At 40.3% G+C, this 13,957-nt stretch overlaps 1 protein-coding gene across 2 annotated transcripts in view; it reads left to right on the plus strand.

Annotated features, from left to right (window-relative positions):
- The window catches only part of CNTNAP5 (contactin associated protein family member 5), a 770,280-nt gene that overhangs the window by 162,626 nt on the left and 593,697 nt on the right, over nt 1–13,957 (plus strand). For both annotated transcript variants that reach the window (XM_069473762.1, XM_069473772.1), the window contains exon 2: nt 6,174–6,278. In XM_069473762.1, the coding sequence (XP_069329863.1) occupies nt 6,174–6,278 (105 nt within the window). The remainder of the gene's footprint in view (nt 1–6,173; nt 6,279–13,957) is intronic.

Below are 13,957 nucleotides of genomic sequence, written 5' to 3' on the forward strand. Positions count from 1 at the left end.
CAATTTATTGTGGTAATCAAGAAGATGCACACAATTTAACTTCAGTACCATCTGTAACTCTATTGGTATTTTAATAATAATGAATAAAAATATATGTTGGCAACAAAAAATGTTACTTAAAGCAGAATCATCGTAAAGAATCAATGATAATTTCTAAGAAGCTGTGTAAATATCATATTTACTCAGAATTCTGTTTTGTGCCTTTACCTTTTAATTAATGTGAAAGAAGACCTTTAGTATTTAATTGCACACATACATTGAAGAAGAAATTATCCCCACTTCTTTGGACTGGAAAAATGAAAAAAAAATGCTTGAGTATCCATGCAAATATTAATAAGTAAATGAATAAACTTCTTTTATTTTTCTCTTCTTACCGGTTTTCATTTGTCTTTCTTTTTTGTTTGTTTGTTTGACTTTTTTTCCTTTGGGGCTGGGGAGGTAGGAGAGACTGTTGAAGGAAGAGATAAGAAAGGCAAGAAAAATAGAGAAGAAATTCAAATTTTGAGGAAAGGTATCAGACTGTTCTCCATGAATCCTTTTCTGTTGTCCCAGAAATGAAATTATGTCCTTCCTGTTGCAGGAAAAAAAAAGTCATCAATTAAAAAATTGTTATGAAAAATAACATAAATAATGGCTGCCTGTCTGCTGCTGTTGTGGCCGGCGACTGGCTCAACCTTAAACAGCGAGGAAACCTGAGTTTTGGTCCAGGCTGGTCCAGTGATTAACTGAATAATCCTGGGCAATCCTGTCATCTCCCTGCACCCCGATACCAATATTTATATAGTGCAGGGCTTGGATTTCACAATTTCAGAGGTTTCTTCTGGTTCTGAAGTCCTCTTAGTCTCTGAATTAAGGCTAAGTCATATGCAAATAGGACTGGGCGTGGTTAAACATCTACTGAATGGCAAGAACTGAGGTACTTTTGGTCAGACCCGCAGGTGTGGATTTTTATCTGAAGGGCATGGGGGAAAGCAGCGGGGGCCTTTATGTTAAAAAGGAAAAAATAGCAGTAAAGTTATTTGTTGAAGAAAAACAGAACGTCATACATCACAGATGAATAAGGATTTGCATTGTAAAAATAGCCCTTTAATTCATCTGAGTTTTGCAACAACTCTTTTACAGAAGAGGCCCATGAAAGGCCTTTTTAGCAGCTTGTTTTGAAAGTATTCTACTCAGCCAATGCATCCATGAAGTTTGGTACATTGTTGGGAAGGGATTTCTGGGGAAATCACCACGGTCTATCTCAGGTTGTGCATGCATCCCGTTGGAGACAGGTATGAGAGAAGCCTGGCTTTTAGTCCCTCAGTATTTTTTCCCCTAAACTTTGAACACCTTTGTCTGGAGTCTGGTTTCTTCCCTCTTCCCTCTTTTCCACATTAAACACAGAGAAACAGGCACATATGCTTTTGGAGGTACGGAGTGCTGGATTTAGCGTCAGCAGACACACTTAGGAGGCTGAGGTGTGCGTGGAGCCTGAAGCCCCAGGACGACACGGGTTTGCTTCTCGGAGCCGGCAGGAGCAGCGCTGCAGCAGACGGTTTCCTTTCCTGCTCCCCGGCCGTGTGTTCAGGTGCTGTGATTCTGTCTCCACAAGGCTGTCCACCTGCAGAGGGAGCGGGACCGTGCCATGTCATCCTCGCTCACGCTGCACCTTCACCGTCCTTATATCCCTTCCATGTCACCTTCCCTTGCTCAGCTGGCCCACTGAGAACCTTCAGTGCAAAAGAGCTATCTGTGACACCAATTCTTGGGAAGGCTTTGTGGCAGAGAAAAGAGATTCCAGAAATAAAATTGTTAAGATAGTTTCTCTCAATTGCAGCAGATGTTACAGGCAGTTCGTATATTGCTTCATGTTTTCATTCTGAGTTTTATAATTAAAAGGGGACATTTTCCCATGTATTCTTATTCCATCTTTAAAATGATCCTATGGCTGGATACGGTAGGGAAGACTGTTTATTTTGCAGACAATGGAAATGAGGCTTAGTGTACTTGAATGTATTATCTGGAATCACTGAGTCAAGAGAGGAAACAAATCTAGGAATGGAGATCTCACAGCTCTAGCCCTCTGGGTAGTTTCCACTATCCCAGGCTATCCCAATCACAAAACAAAACAATAAAAGACTAATTATTGTTTTCGTTTATGCTAGATCTTTCCTCCTCTGCTTTAAGAATAAGACACATGTTTAAAATAATACACACTATTGAATTTACAATGGTTCTGTGGTCAGACTCTCAATTCCCAGTGACTAGGCTAATGTGATAAGAGGCCTGTTCTGTTCTCGACTGAGGCAAGGTTGTCAGTGTTGTTCCCTCCACATGGAGGTGACAGAGGGAATGGCCCTGCTCTGGGGGGCGTTTCCTTCTTTCTGATTTGAAATCTTCCCATTCCTATCACTTTTAGGAACAGGACGTCAAAAGCCTTTTATGTTCTCTAAAAGCCACCGTTTCAGTTCACAGGGTCTATGAGGAAAGGGGTCCTGAAAAATCTCCTCCACATCTTTCCATCAGCATACAACATTTTTTATGGATTTCCTAATTTCCAAAGTGGGACAACTGTCCCCAGAAACTGAGACACAAGGCAGACACCTTTCTGAGGCAGGAATGGGCCGTGGGGAACAGGGCAGCGGTTGTCGCAGGCAAACGGGCTTGGGAGGCTTGGTTCTCCCTGGGGCTGGCGCCTCACGAAGGAGAGAACTGCATGGAGCTGGAGGAACTGAAACAAACCATGCCTGTACGTCTGGAGGGGTGGGTTCCATTTTACTGCCTTGGATGTGACCTTGGTGAAAAGCTTCTCAATTTTCCCAAGGGTTTATTTGTTTACATCTCTGTATTTCTCAATGACCTGTGAGCTCCTTGAAGTCTGAGACTCTATTTTACTCAATCTATCCCCAATCTCTCTCTGAGGACAAGCACAAAGTGCAACCTTAAAAATATTTGTCAACTAGTGCAGCCCCTATGGAAAACAATATGGAGATACCTTAAACAGATTCAAGTAGACCTACCATTCGATCCAGCAATCCCATTATTGGGCATCTACCCAGAAGAACAAAAGTCATTCTATAAAAAAGTCACCTGCACCCGAATGTTTATAGCAGCACAATTCACAATTGCAAAGATGTGGAAACAACCCAAATGCCCATCGATTCATGAATGGATTAGCAAAATATGGTATGTGTATACCTTGGAGTATTACTCAGCTCTAAGAAATAACAGTGATATGGTATCTCTTTGATTCTCCTGGAGAGAGGTGGAACCCATTCTATTAAGTGAAGTATCCCAAGAGTGGAAAAATAAGCACCACATGTACTCACCAGCAAACTGGTTTCCCTGATCATCACCTAAGTGCACATTTGGGAATAACACCAATTGGGTATCAGACAGAGGTGGGGAGTGGGGGGCGGGGATGGGTGTATACCTACTTGATGAGTGAGATGTGCACTGTCTGGGGAATGGATACACTTGAAGCTCAGACTTGGGGGGATGGGGGGGCATGGGCAATATATATAACCTGAACTTTTGTACCCCCATAATGAGCTGAAATAAAAAAAATATATTTGTCAGACTGAATTAAATAGAAATGATTAGGTCACGTCTACTTCTACTATTCATTCCATGATCATTTTAACAACTTACATTTTACCCAAGGAGTACTATAATAAGAGGAGAAAAATTAAACGTGAGGTTGTTTTTTTTTTTTTCCTTGTGTGATGTGTGAATGTGTTAACTTAAAACATCTGCAGGGGTACAGTTGATTCTGCTACAACATAATATATGCATTTGTAAAACTAACTTGCTAATTGAACAACAGAAATCTTATAAGAAAAAGTTTAGGGACAAGTAGGGTTATGGACACAGGACTAAAAATGTCACACAGAAGATTATAAGAACCTAATAAAAATGGTAACACACTCTCATATATGTTAAGTATTAAGACATACATATATCTGCAACTTGCTTGTGGAAGGAACTGAGTGTCAGAAGGGCTGTGATTTCTCGTGAAGTGGTGGAGAAAGTCTCATACGAAGTGGGAAGAGCATTCTGACCACAGATGAGGATGGGCGAGGCTTATAACACGGCTGTGAATTTAGGTGCACGTTGATGGTTAAGGTGCCTGTTGTGTGCACACGCTTTGCGTGTTCCGGTGGGGCTCATTTGTCTGCATGCATATGATGTCTCTTGATGACAGAACAGGCATAAGCAAATGCAAGATCTGCATCATCTAATTGTTTCCTAATATACAAATAGTGTAACAAATTTGTGTCTTCAAACAAGTGCTTTAGAGTGTGCACACACCTCTTCTCACCTGCCTCTCACGCCAAGAATAAAGTGGCACCTGGCTCTGCTTTCTACTCGCAGAGTGACCATGACTTCCGAGATGTCACTGCTGTGATTTTTATGTTATTCCTCTTCAGCAAGGATCTGGCTCTGTTCTGTATTTGTCAAATACCTCAAAATATTTTTCAACATTTGTGTTTGGGAAAAACTCAAAATATACTTTGCCAGTGATTTTTTTTTAACATACTTAACAAACAAGAATTTAATCCTTATGTTTCTGATTAGTTTTCCTGCAATTAGCTGAAATACCGCTCTCTAAGAATTTGCTGCATAAACAAGCATAATCCTATGTAAATGTCCTTCTTAAAAAATGTCAGATCAATTCTTCCTGAGAGCTTTATCACCATGAGGTTTACTTTCAAACTGAATGGCACATTTTGAATTCTTTTGAATGAGGTATGTCTAGATCTCATGAAGTCCTTTTCCAATGTCCTATAGGATTAAGTGTGCACAAAAGGGAAAACAGAAATGATTGTTGGTACTATCATGTTGACTGATTGATTGATTGGTCCCTTCTTCCCTTCCTTCGTTCCTTCTTCATTAACTCACCATCCCATTTTTTCAACAAACTTTTTCTGAAGGCCTATGATGTACCAGATTCTCTGCTAGGGTTCCACAAAGAGTGTGCCACCTAGTAGAAGATACAACAAGATAAGTGAAATTTTACAGAAATTTAGATGATGCATTGTCTTAGTTCATTTGTACTGCTATAATAGAATACCTGAGATTAGGTAATTTTTAAAGGGACGAAAATATTGGCTCATAGTTCTAAAGGCTGATAATTGCAATACCCAGGTGCTGGCATCTGGTGAAGGTCTTGCTGCATCATCTCATAGTGACAGGCAAGAGGGGGAGAGAGAGAGATTATGCTTTTGAAAACTCTTTTATTGCAGCATTAATCCCAACTCAATGAGGCTGAAGCCCTCATGGCCGAATCATATTGTAAAGGCCCCACTTCCTAGTACTGTCACAATGATAATTAAGTTTCAACATGAGTTTGGAGGGGACAAGCATGCAAACCAAAGCACCACTATGTGAAGAATGAAGGGAAGGGTCCTCTATAAGAGAGTGGATGGTGAGGGCATCAGCGTCAACCTGGAGGGACATATTTATGGTTTCAAGACCAGCAGCCCTGCCCATGGCCCACACTGTCCCACATTTGGGTGTCATCAAAGAAGCCTTAGAAAGCATGTTTACCACATTTAGGGAAGGCTCGAAGGGTAGCTATGGAAGTGAATATCAAATTCAAGACTGTAACGAGATCTGAGATTATTCTCCACTGCTTTGTGGAAGATAAATAAGTTATTAGAATAAGTAACTTGTTTTCCAAAGGCTTTCACACAACTGGGATCAAGACATTCTAAATTGTCCTATTCCTCTAAATACAATGACGATGAGATTCCTCGGGGATTGATGCTGGCAGAGTAGGCAAACAATACTTTTCCCCTTAATAATATTCCTTCTTATACAACCGGCTCAACAGTAGTAATTTGAGGCTTTGCTCCAGTGGTTGATGAAAGGAATGGAGGGGAGCTGGGCTCCTGAGTCACACACGCCTGGGGGAGAATCCTGGCTACCTGTTTTCTAGTATTGTGACCTTGGACCTCCCACTTGGCATCTAGGAACTCCATTTCCCCATCTATGAAAGAAAGTTATACCTTGTTATGAGGAGTAGATGCAACAACACGTGTAGACAAATAGTACCTGACTTTGTTCAGAGCAGGTGGTTAATAAATGATGGCAGTTAATGTCAGGACTTCTTTCTTCATGGAATATTTTTTGCTAATTGAATCTGGTATCTTTCTCTCCCCCTCCACCCCTCCCCCTGGTCATTTTAGACAACTGTGATGACCCGCTAGCATCCCTGCTGTCTCCAATGGCTTTTTCCAGTTCCTCAGATCTCACTGGTACTCCCAGTCCAGCACAGCTCAACTGGAGAGTTGGTAAGTTGGGTAACCAAAATCCTAAGTCATGCACTGCGTAGCCTTGCAGCGGGTAGATGGAAGGAAGTGCAGGCTTCCATACACTGGGATCACATCCAAGGGCAGTGTTCATAGGGAGATTTTGGAAAAGGGGAGTCATGGCCATACTGCCCATCACACAGTAGATATTTAAAGTACGTGGACTCATGTTCCCTGTACCCCCAGCAGTCCTTTTGTGATTATCATGAGGCCTTTGTGAAAATTACTTTTTAAAAAGCATCTGCTTTATCTTCACATGTCATGTATTTAACACAGTTACCAAAACATATTGTTATGAAAATATGTTTATAATAAGAATGAAGTTGATTAAAATTTTCCTTCAATAACTAATTTTACTAAAAATCAATATTGCTGATTTTTAAAAAAAATATACAAAATGCTATTAACTAAAAGTAAGACAGTACAAAAAATTTGTTATTCTACCAGCTAGAGATAACTATGATGAAGCGTCTGGTGTGTAGCTTTACAACTTGTTATAGAAGTAAGAGTAGATACTCTTAACTGGTCTCTAATGTGAAATGTCTTTAACAAATACAGTGTTGGTTATCCAGACATATTTTTAACCTAATGTGGATGTTGACTTTTATAATGTACAGATATAATGTATAATCCCTCTTACTGAGAAAGCGAGATTTGAATTGTTTTAATTTTTAAAGATTTTTTAGATATCTCATAATATTTAAATATCTGGTAAATATTATAAACTCTTTTCTAGGTCAAGAAAAAATATGTATGCAATTTTAAGAGATCCAATTGCCAATTAGAGTTTATATGAATTACTCTTTACTATATTTTCCATTGATATATTAGGTCAATGACATTACTAGATTTTCCAATGTTGTGCCATCTTTGCATTCAGGAATCAGATGTAATTGGTCGTTGTATTATTGATTTTTTTTTTTGCATACTGAATGATTTAATTTGTTATCTCTTTAATTTAAAATTTTGAATCTTTATTAATAATGAAATTGATTTGTAGTTTTCGCTTATATGTTTGTTTTTTGTTTTATACTATATGCTACAGGTTTTCTATTAAAACGGAATCAGTAACTTCAAAGCTAGCAAGTGCCACTGTGTTGTTGAGAAAGCCCATTAAGCGTGTTATTGTAAATGAAAATGAAAATGGCCAGAGACCCAGAAGGAGGATATTAACAACAATTTTGTACCAATATTGTCCTTTGCTAGATAGTCTGTGCCAAAAACCTTCATTAAGCATTTTACTTTTATTATGGCATTTTAAAAAGTCATCATAAGGTGAGCATTATTGCCTTTTACCTTCAGGTAGGGATCCCAAGGCTCAGAGAAGTTACATAATTTTCCCAAGACCATAGAGGTGAGAAGGGGAAGTGCTTGGATTCAAACCTAAGTGATTTGAATTCAAAGTTCACGTTTACAATTCCCACATTAGCAACTTGACTCACTAGTACAAGTTGAAGAGCGGTGTAGTAGAAAGAAAAGAGACTTAGAAACTAATTACTCAGTTCAAATACTAGTTATAACATTTACACACTCTGTGTTTGCAAGTCATGTACCCCTCCCAGCCTTCTGTGTTTTAGTCTGTAAAGAGGCCCGATAGCGCCTGCCTGGCAGCACTCTGCAGACTGAGCGCAGACTTGCACATCCTAAATACCCCTTTCACTGCAGGATAGAGACCTGAACCAAAGCAGGAGGCCCGTTTTTCATTTCAGAAAGAAATAAGGGTTGGCAGATTTGAATATGGTCTCCAATAGGGCTTCCAGAGACAGACTTTGTCTCAGTCCCTCCCAAAATGTGTGGCAGCGGAAAGTCTTTACTGCCCAGTAGCTCATTGGCAGTCTCTGGCGAAGCCGGGTCAGATCATGTCCAGCTCCCTCCCTAATGGTCAGATACTGAATGAGCACAGGTTTCTGCCTCTGATTTCTTATCATTGTTCTGCTCACTGGGGAACCTGGGTGCACGAGCCCAAGGCTGGCTTGACTGTGAAGAGAGGAGGTTGATTTCTCTTCTCTCTACCAACTAGAGTCCCAGTGAGGATGGACAAGCAGAAGACACAGTCATACAGTGGGATGCATTGTCCTAGAACTCATCCTCTAGCACAGCATCCACGTGCGGACAGCCTCTCCTTCAGTCCCTGGGCCCAACCGCTGCCCTAACGGGAAAATAAACACTGGCCAAAGGAGGTGCTAGATCACTGGTTCTCAGAGTCACCTGGACAGCTTTACAGAGAGCATTACCTGAGCCATTTCCCAGATATTCTGAATTAATTGTCTGGGATAGGACCCAGCAAGAATATTGATAAAGTGAATTTTAAAAAAGCTTTCCCTGTCACACTAAAATGAAACAAGAGTTGCAAACTGCTGCATTGGGTGAATTCATGAATGACAAATCCTTCTGTTAATAATTTTTGAGCTAACACTGTGCTAGAACCCTGACACATCATTGGCAAAAGTAGGCACAAATACTATTCATAAGGAGTTGACAAGGATAATGTAAATTATCATGTTATTACAAACTGTAATACTAATTAAAAGCTGACAGTTGTCATTAGTGATAATATTGATATTATTTTGTTATACATGTGTACATATACATGTGTGTAAAATATAAAACATGTGTATATAATGTGCATATATATAGTATGATATATAGAGAGAGTCTAATATAAATATAGTTGGATATACACAAAGTCAGAGGTCATATATTCAGAGAGAGGTACACATATACAGGGTTGGCTATATATATATTTATATCCATATGTAGTAGGATATATATGTATATACAGACAGATACAGTAATATATACATGTATACACAAACATATAAAAATATATACATATATAAAATATACACATATATTAGGATAAAACATAAAAGTAAGTACTTTAATGTGATTAAGAACAGATTTTGTCATATGAGTGAATAGACACATAAAATTTACAAAGTTAAGGAAAAATCCTATAATTTTTATTCACCTTGGAAATATCAGTATAAAGCAATAATTTATTTTCCTCCTTCTAAAACCAGCCTTATGTCCTGTCTGTCTATTGAAATGGCCTAGCAGCAATTATAACCCTGTCTCAATGAACACTCCTTTTCCATATATATTTCTTTAAAACCTCCCTTTTTTTATTTTATAAGAGGAATGACATCAAATGTATCCCAAAGAACGAATTATACCACATGGTTGGAAATCTAGAATGCTCCCCGATATGTGTGGTGATGTCAAAGGGCACCTCCCTGAACGGTGGGACTGTGTCCCTAGGGCCGCCCCCTCCTTCGCTCAGCAGTGCCCATCGGCTGCAGCCGCAAACCAGGACGCCAGGACGCTGAGCGCTTCCCACGAGCCTCACTGCGCCGGGTTGTTAAGTCACATCAGTTCAAAGCTCACAGCTACCCTCCATGTAGATATTGTCGAGATCTCTGTTTCCCGGGTGACAAATGCTGTGGCACAGAGAGGAGAGCAATGGCCACACTGGGCTCCCGCCAGGAAGTCGAGTCCCCACGGCCATGCTCTCAGCCACAGCACCAGGACACTGTCCTGCCCAGAGGGTCACAATCACTTCAGTATTTTAGAGAGGAAAAGCGGTGGGTCATTTTCATTACTGCACTTACCCCTCCACCCCCGTGCTGTTGAGGTATAACTGACAAATAGAACTGTCCATATTTAAAGTATGCAGCATGATGATTCGATGTATATATGCACTGGGAAATGAGTGCCACAAACAAATTAGTTAACAGATCCATCATCTCACGTAGCTATCTTTTTCTTTGTTTTGTGGTGAGATCATAAGATCTGCTTTAGCAAATGTCACGCGTACCATACAGTATTGTTAACCACAGACATCATGCTGAGCCACTAGGTCCCTCGGATTCATTCATCTTACCAACTCAGGTGTGGGCACGTTGACCAGCATCCCTGCATTTGCCCCACCCTGCGTCCCTGGCAGCCACTATTCTACTCTCTGCTTCTTTAAGTTCAACTTCTTAAAATTCCACATATAAGTGAGATGGTGCATGTTTTTGTCTTTCTGTACTTGGCTTATTTCACTTAGCATAATGCCCACCTGGTTTATCTATGTTGTCAAAAATGGCAGAATTTTCTTTTTTGTGGCTGAATAGTATTCCATTTTGTGTATAACATATTGTTGTTATCCATTCATCCATCAAGCAACACTTAGGTTGTTTCCATGTCTTGGAACAACCTGAGTGATTAAGAGGTGTGGATAATGCTGCCACAAACATGAGGGTACAGCTATGCCTTTTAGATACTAAATTCATTTCCTTCAGATATAAATCCAGTAGTAAGATCACTGGGTCATATAGTACTTTTATTTTTTAATTTTTTGAGGAACCTTTATGCTGTTTTTCATAATGGCTATACTAATTTATATTCCCACCAACAGCATACGAGAGTTCTCTTTTCTCCACATCCTCATCAAAAAGAAAATTCTTTCTTTCATCCTAACAGGTGGGAGGTGACATCCCTCTGTAGTTTTGATTTTTATGTTCCTGATGATTAGTGATGTTGAGCACCTTTCTGTGTGTCTTTTGGCCATTTGTATGTCTTCTTTGAAAAAAAAAGTCTCTTCCATCCTTTGCTCATTTTTTAATTGGGTGTTTCTTTCTATTGAGTTGTATATGTTTCTTAAATACTTTGGCTAGTAAACCCTTATAAGATATATGGTTTGCAAATATTTTCTCTCATTATGTAGGTTGCCTTTTTAGTGTGTTGTTTCCTTTGCTGTATGAAAGGTTCTAGTTCCGCATAGTCCCAGTTGTTTATTTTTGCTTTTGTAGTCTGTGCTTTTGATGTCTTAGTCTATTTCTTGTTGCTTATAAAAGAATGCCCGAAACTGGGTAAATTCTAAGGAAAATAAATTTGTTTCTTACAGTTATGGAAGCTGAGAAGGCCAAGGTCGGGGGTCCACGTCTGGTAAAGGGTCTTATGGCTTGTGGGGCCTCTGCAGAGTCCCAGGGCAGCTCAGGGCATCACATGGCCAGTGGGCTGCATGCTGACATGCTAGCCCAGGCCTCTCTTCCCACTCCCATGATGACCCATTAACTCCCAAATGAATTGATGTATTCATGAGATCAGAGCACTTATGACCCAATCACCACTTAATAGCCCCACCTCTCAGTACTGCCACATTGGAGATTAAGTTTCAACATGAGTTTCAGAGAGAACAAACATTCAAATTATAGCAGTGTCATATCTGAAAATATATTACCTACTTTGGAAAGCAATGGGCAATCACCATGAATGTCCTGGGTGTCTCCTCACTCCACTCTGTTCAATACACAGGTCTTATCTCAATGCGTTCTGTCTCAACTTTTCAACCTCTATCATGTCCTCTTCCCTGACACATTCCCTAACAGATGCAATTGTAATGACCTGATTTATTTAGCCTCATCCCTTTCTCTCCTTCAAAAGAGCATTGTGAGCCTGCCTCCTTCAGTTCTACACCCAACACCAAACTCCTGCCTCTGCTAAATGTCCAATATCTCACTCACACACGCTGTCTCTCTCTCTCTCTCTCTCTCACACACACACACACACACACACACTAGATTTAAACTCTTAAAGAGCAAGAATTGAGATATATATGAAATTTTTTTTGATCCCAGGAATAGTTTAAAACAGGTGAGCAATAAATACCTGTCAAAGCATGATTGTCAATAAGGTAAAAATATAGCTTTCATACAATTGTAAAATGAGCACATCAAAAAAAAAAATATTCAACTCATTCAGGTGGTAACCAGGAAGATGGCACAAGATGGTAAAGCTAGTTCAAAAATTAATCTGGGGAACTGGGTATTCAGAGACATTTTGAGGAGAAAGAAAAGAATATGAGAATAAAATTGCTATGTAAATACAAAACTAGTGTATATTAGTTAAGATTCTCCAGAGACACAGGACCAGTAGGAGATGTCAGACAGACAGATAGATTAGAGAAGATTTATTACAGGAATTGGCTCACATGATCATGGAGGCCACGAAGTCCCACCACATGCTGTCTTCAAGCTGGAGAGAGCCAGGGACACCAGCAGTGTGATTCAGTCTGAGTTCACAGACCTGAGAACCTGGGGAGGCCAGGGTTGTATCTCTCAATCCCCAAGGCCTAGAACCTGGGCAGCCACTGGTGCAAGTCCCAGAGCCCGAAGACCCAAGAACCTGGAATTTGGATGTTCAAAGGCAGAAGATGAATATCCCAGCTCTAGGAGAGAGAGCAAATTCACCTTTCCTCTGCCTTTTTGTTCTGTCTGGGCCCTCAATGAATTGGATGGTGCCTGTTTACCTTGGTGAGGGTGAATCTTTCTTACTTGGTCCACTTGTTCAAACACTGATCTCTTCCAGAAACACCCTCATATATAACCCAGAATAACACTTTACCAGCTATCTGGGCATCCCTAACCCAAGCAAATTACCACTTAAAATTAACCATCATGATATTGTATAGGGTGATGAGACTTGGGGGTTACATCTTCTCTCTTGGACAGACATTTATTATATATATTAACATGTAACAAATTCACAGTATCTAAGGTCTAATTAACCAGAGAATAGCAAAACCAAATGACAGGTGCATTCTCCCGAGGAATTAAATAATCATTGAGTGGACTTGCTAGAATCTCCCCAAGGACTATATTGAAAGGGCACATTGTGCTTGCTTATGATTTCCAAGCTTTGGGTAGTTTTTTCTTAACATACTCCATGCATTCATTCATCATAGTAATTGGTGAATTCCTCCTACTCCACACCATTCAGGCTTCTACACACTTGACCAGGAGCTTCCTGGTATTCCACTCACCCACGATAAAACCTAAACTGTAAAGCCTCAACTGTCGGGGCATCAAGTCCCCTCAATAGACTTGAGTGTGCCCAGTGCTACCTACTGGCAAGTCCTTGGGCACCATTCAAAATTGCTGCATGCCCTGGGAACTATATAAACCTTTGGCATCACTGAACATGGAAGGTTAAGGAATGCTCTACCCCAGTGTGTGCTGGGAACTCAGGTAGACACGAGTCTCCTTGACCTATACCCAGGAAGAAAGGGTGCACAGCTGGTAGATGGCCTTGGCAGAGGCAGGGATCACTTCAAAAGGAGAAAGAAAGACCACGGGAAGGATGTGCTGAGAAAATGATGTCTGCTGAGCTGCCTCTACCCACGTAAAGCAGTGTAATGAGTCCCATCAATGACAAGCTGATCATTCTGAGGGAAAACGTACCCTTAGGAACAGCTGTTGACCTGCAGGTTTTGCTGTGCCCGTTGGGATCTGGGCGATACCGCCCACGAGGAGAGGGATTAATGGGTAAAGCCCAACTGTAATAGTCTCAATGCTGCTATCTCATCTAGGGAAGGGATTTGCCAAATGGAATTTTTGTTCTCTTGCTTCTATACACCCTTTAGCCTCCATCTCATCACACACAAAGAAAATGAAAAGCAAGGAAGAGAACTAATTACTTTGAGGGGAAAAAAATGACAAAATACATTAAGCTAGAGGTCAGATCACCATTAACTTAGGTTGCCAAGTCAATCTATATAATTGTGGCTTAGGAAGGATCAGTCTTTGCCAAACGTGATTTGTTTTGTGGCAAGAAAGCTTTTGATCTGAGCATTAAAGTTAGCTGGGCTTCGGAGAAGCATTTACTGTCAGCAGGAA

The sequence above is a fragment of the Eulemur rufifrons genome, chromosome 1, assembly GCF_041146395.1.
Source record: "Eulemur rufifrons isolate Redbay chromosome 1, OSU_ERuf_1, whole genome shotgun sequence".
In the NCBI taxonomy this organism is placed as follows: Eukaryota; Metazoa; Chordata; class Mammalia; order Primates; family Lemuridae; genus Eulemur; species Eulemur rufifrons.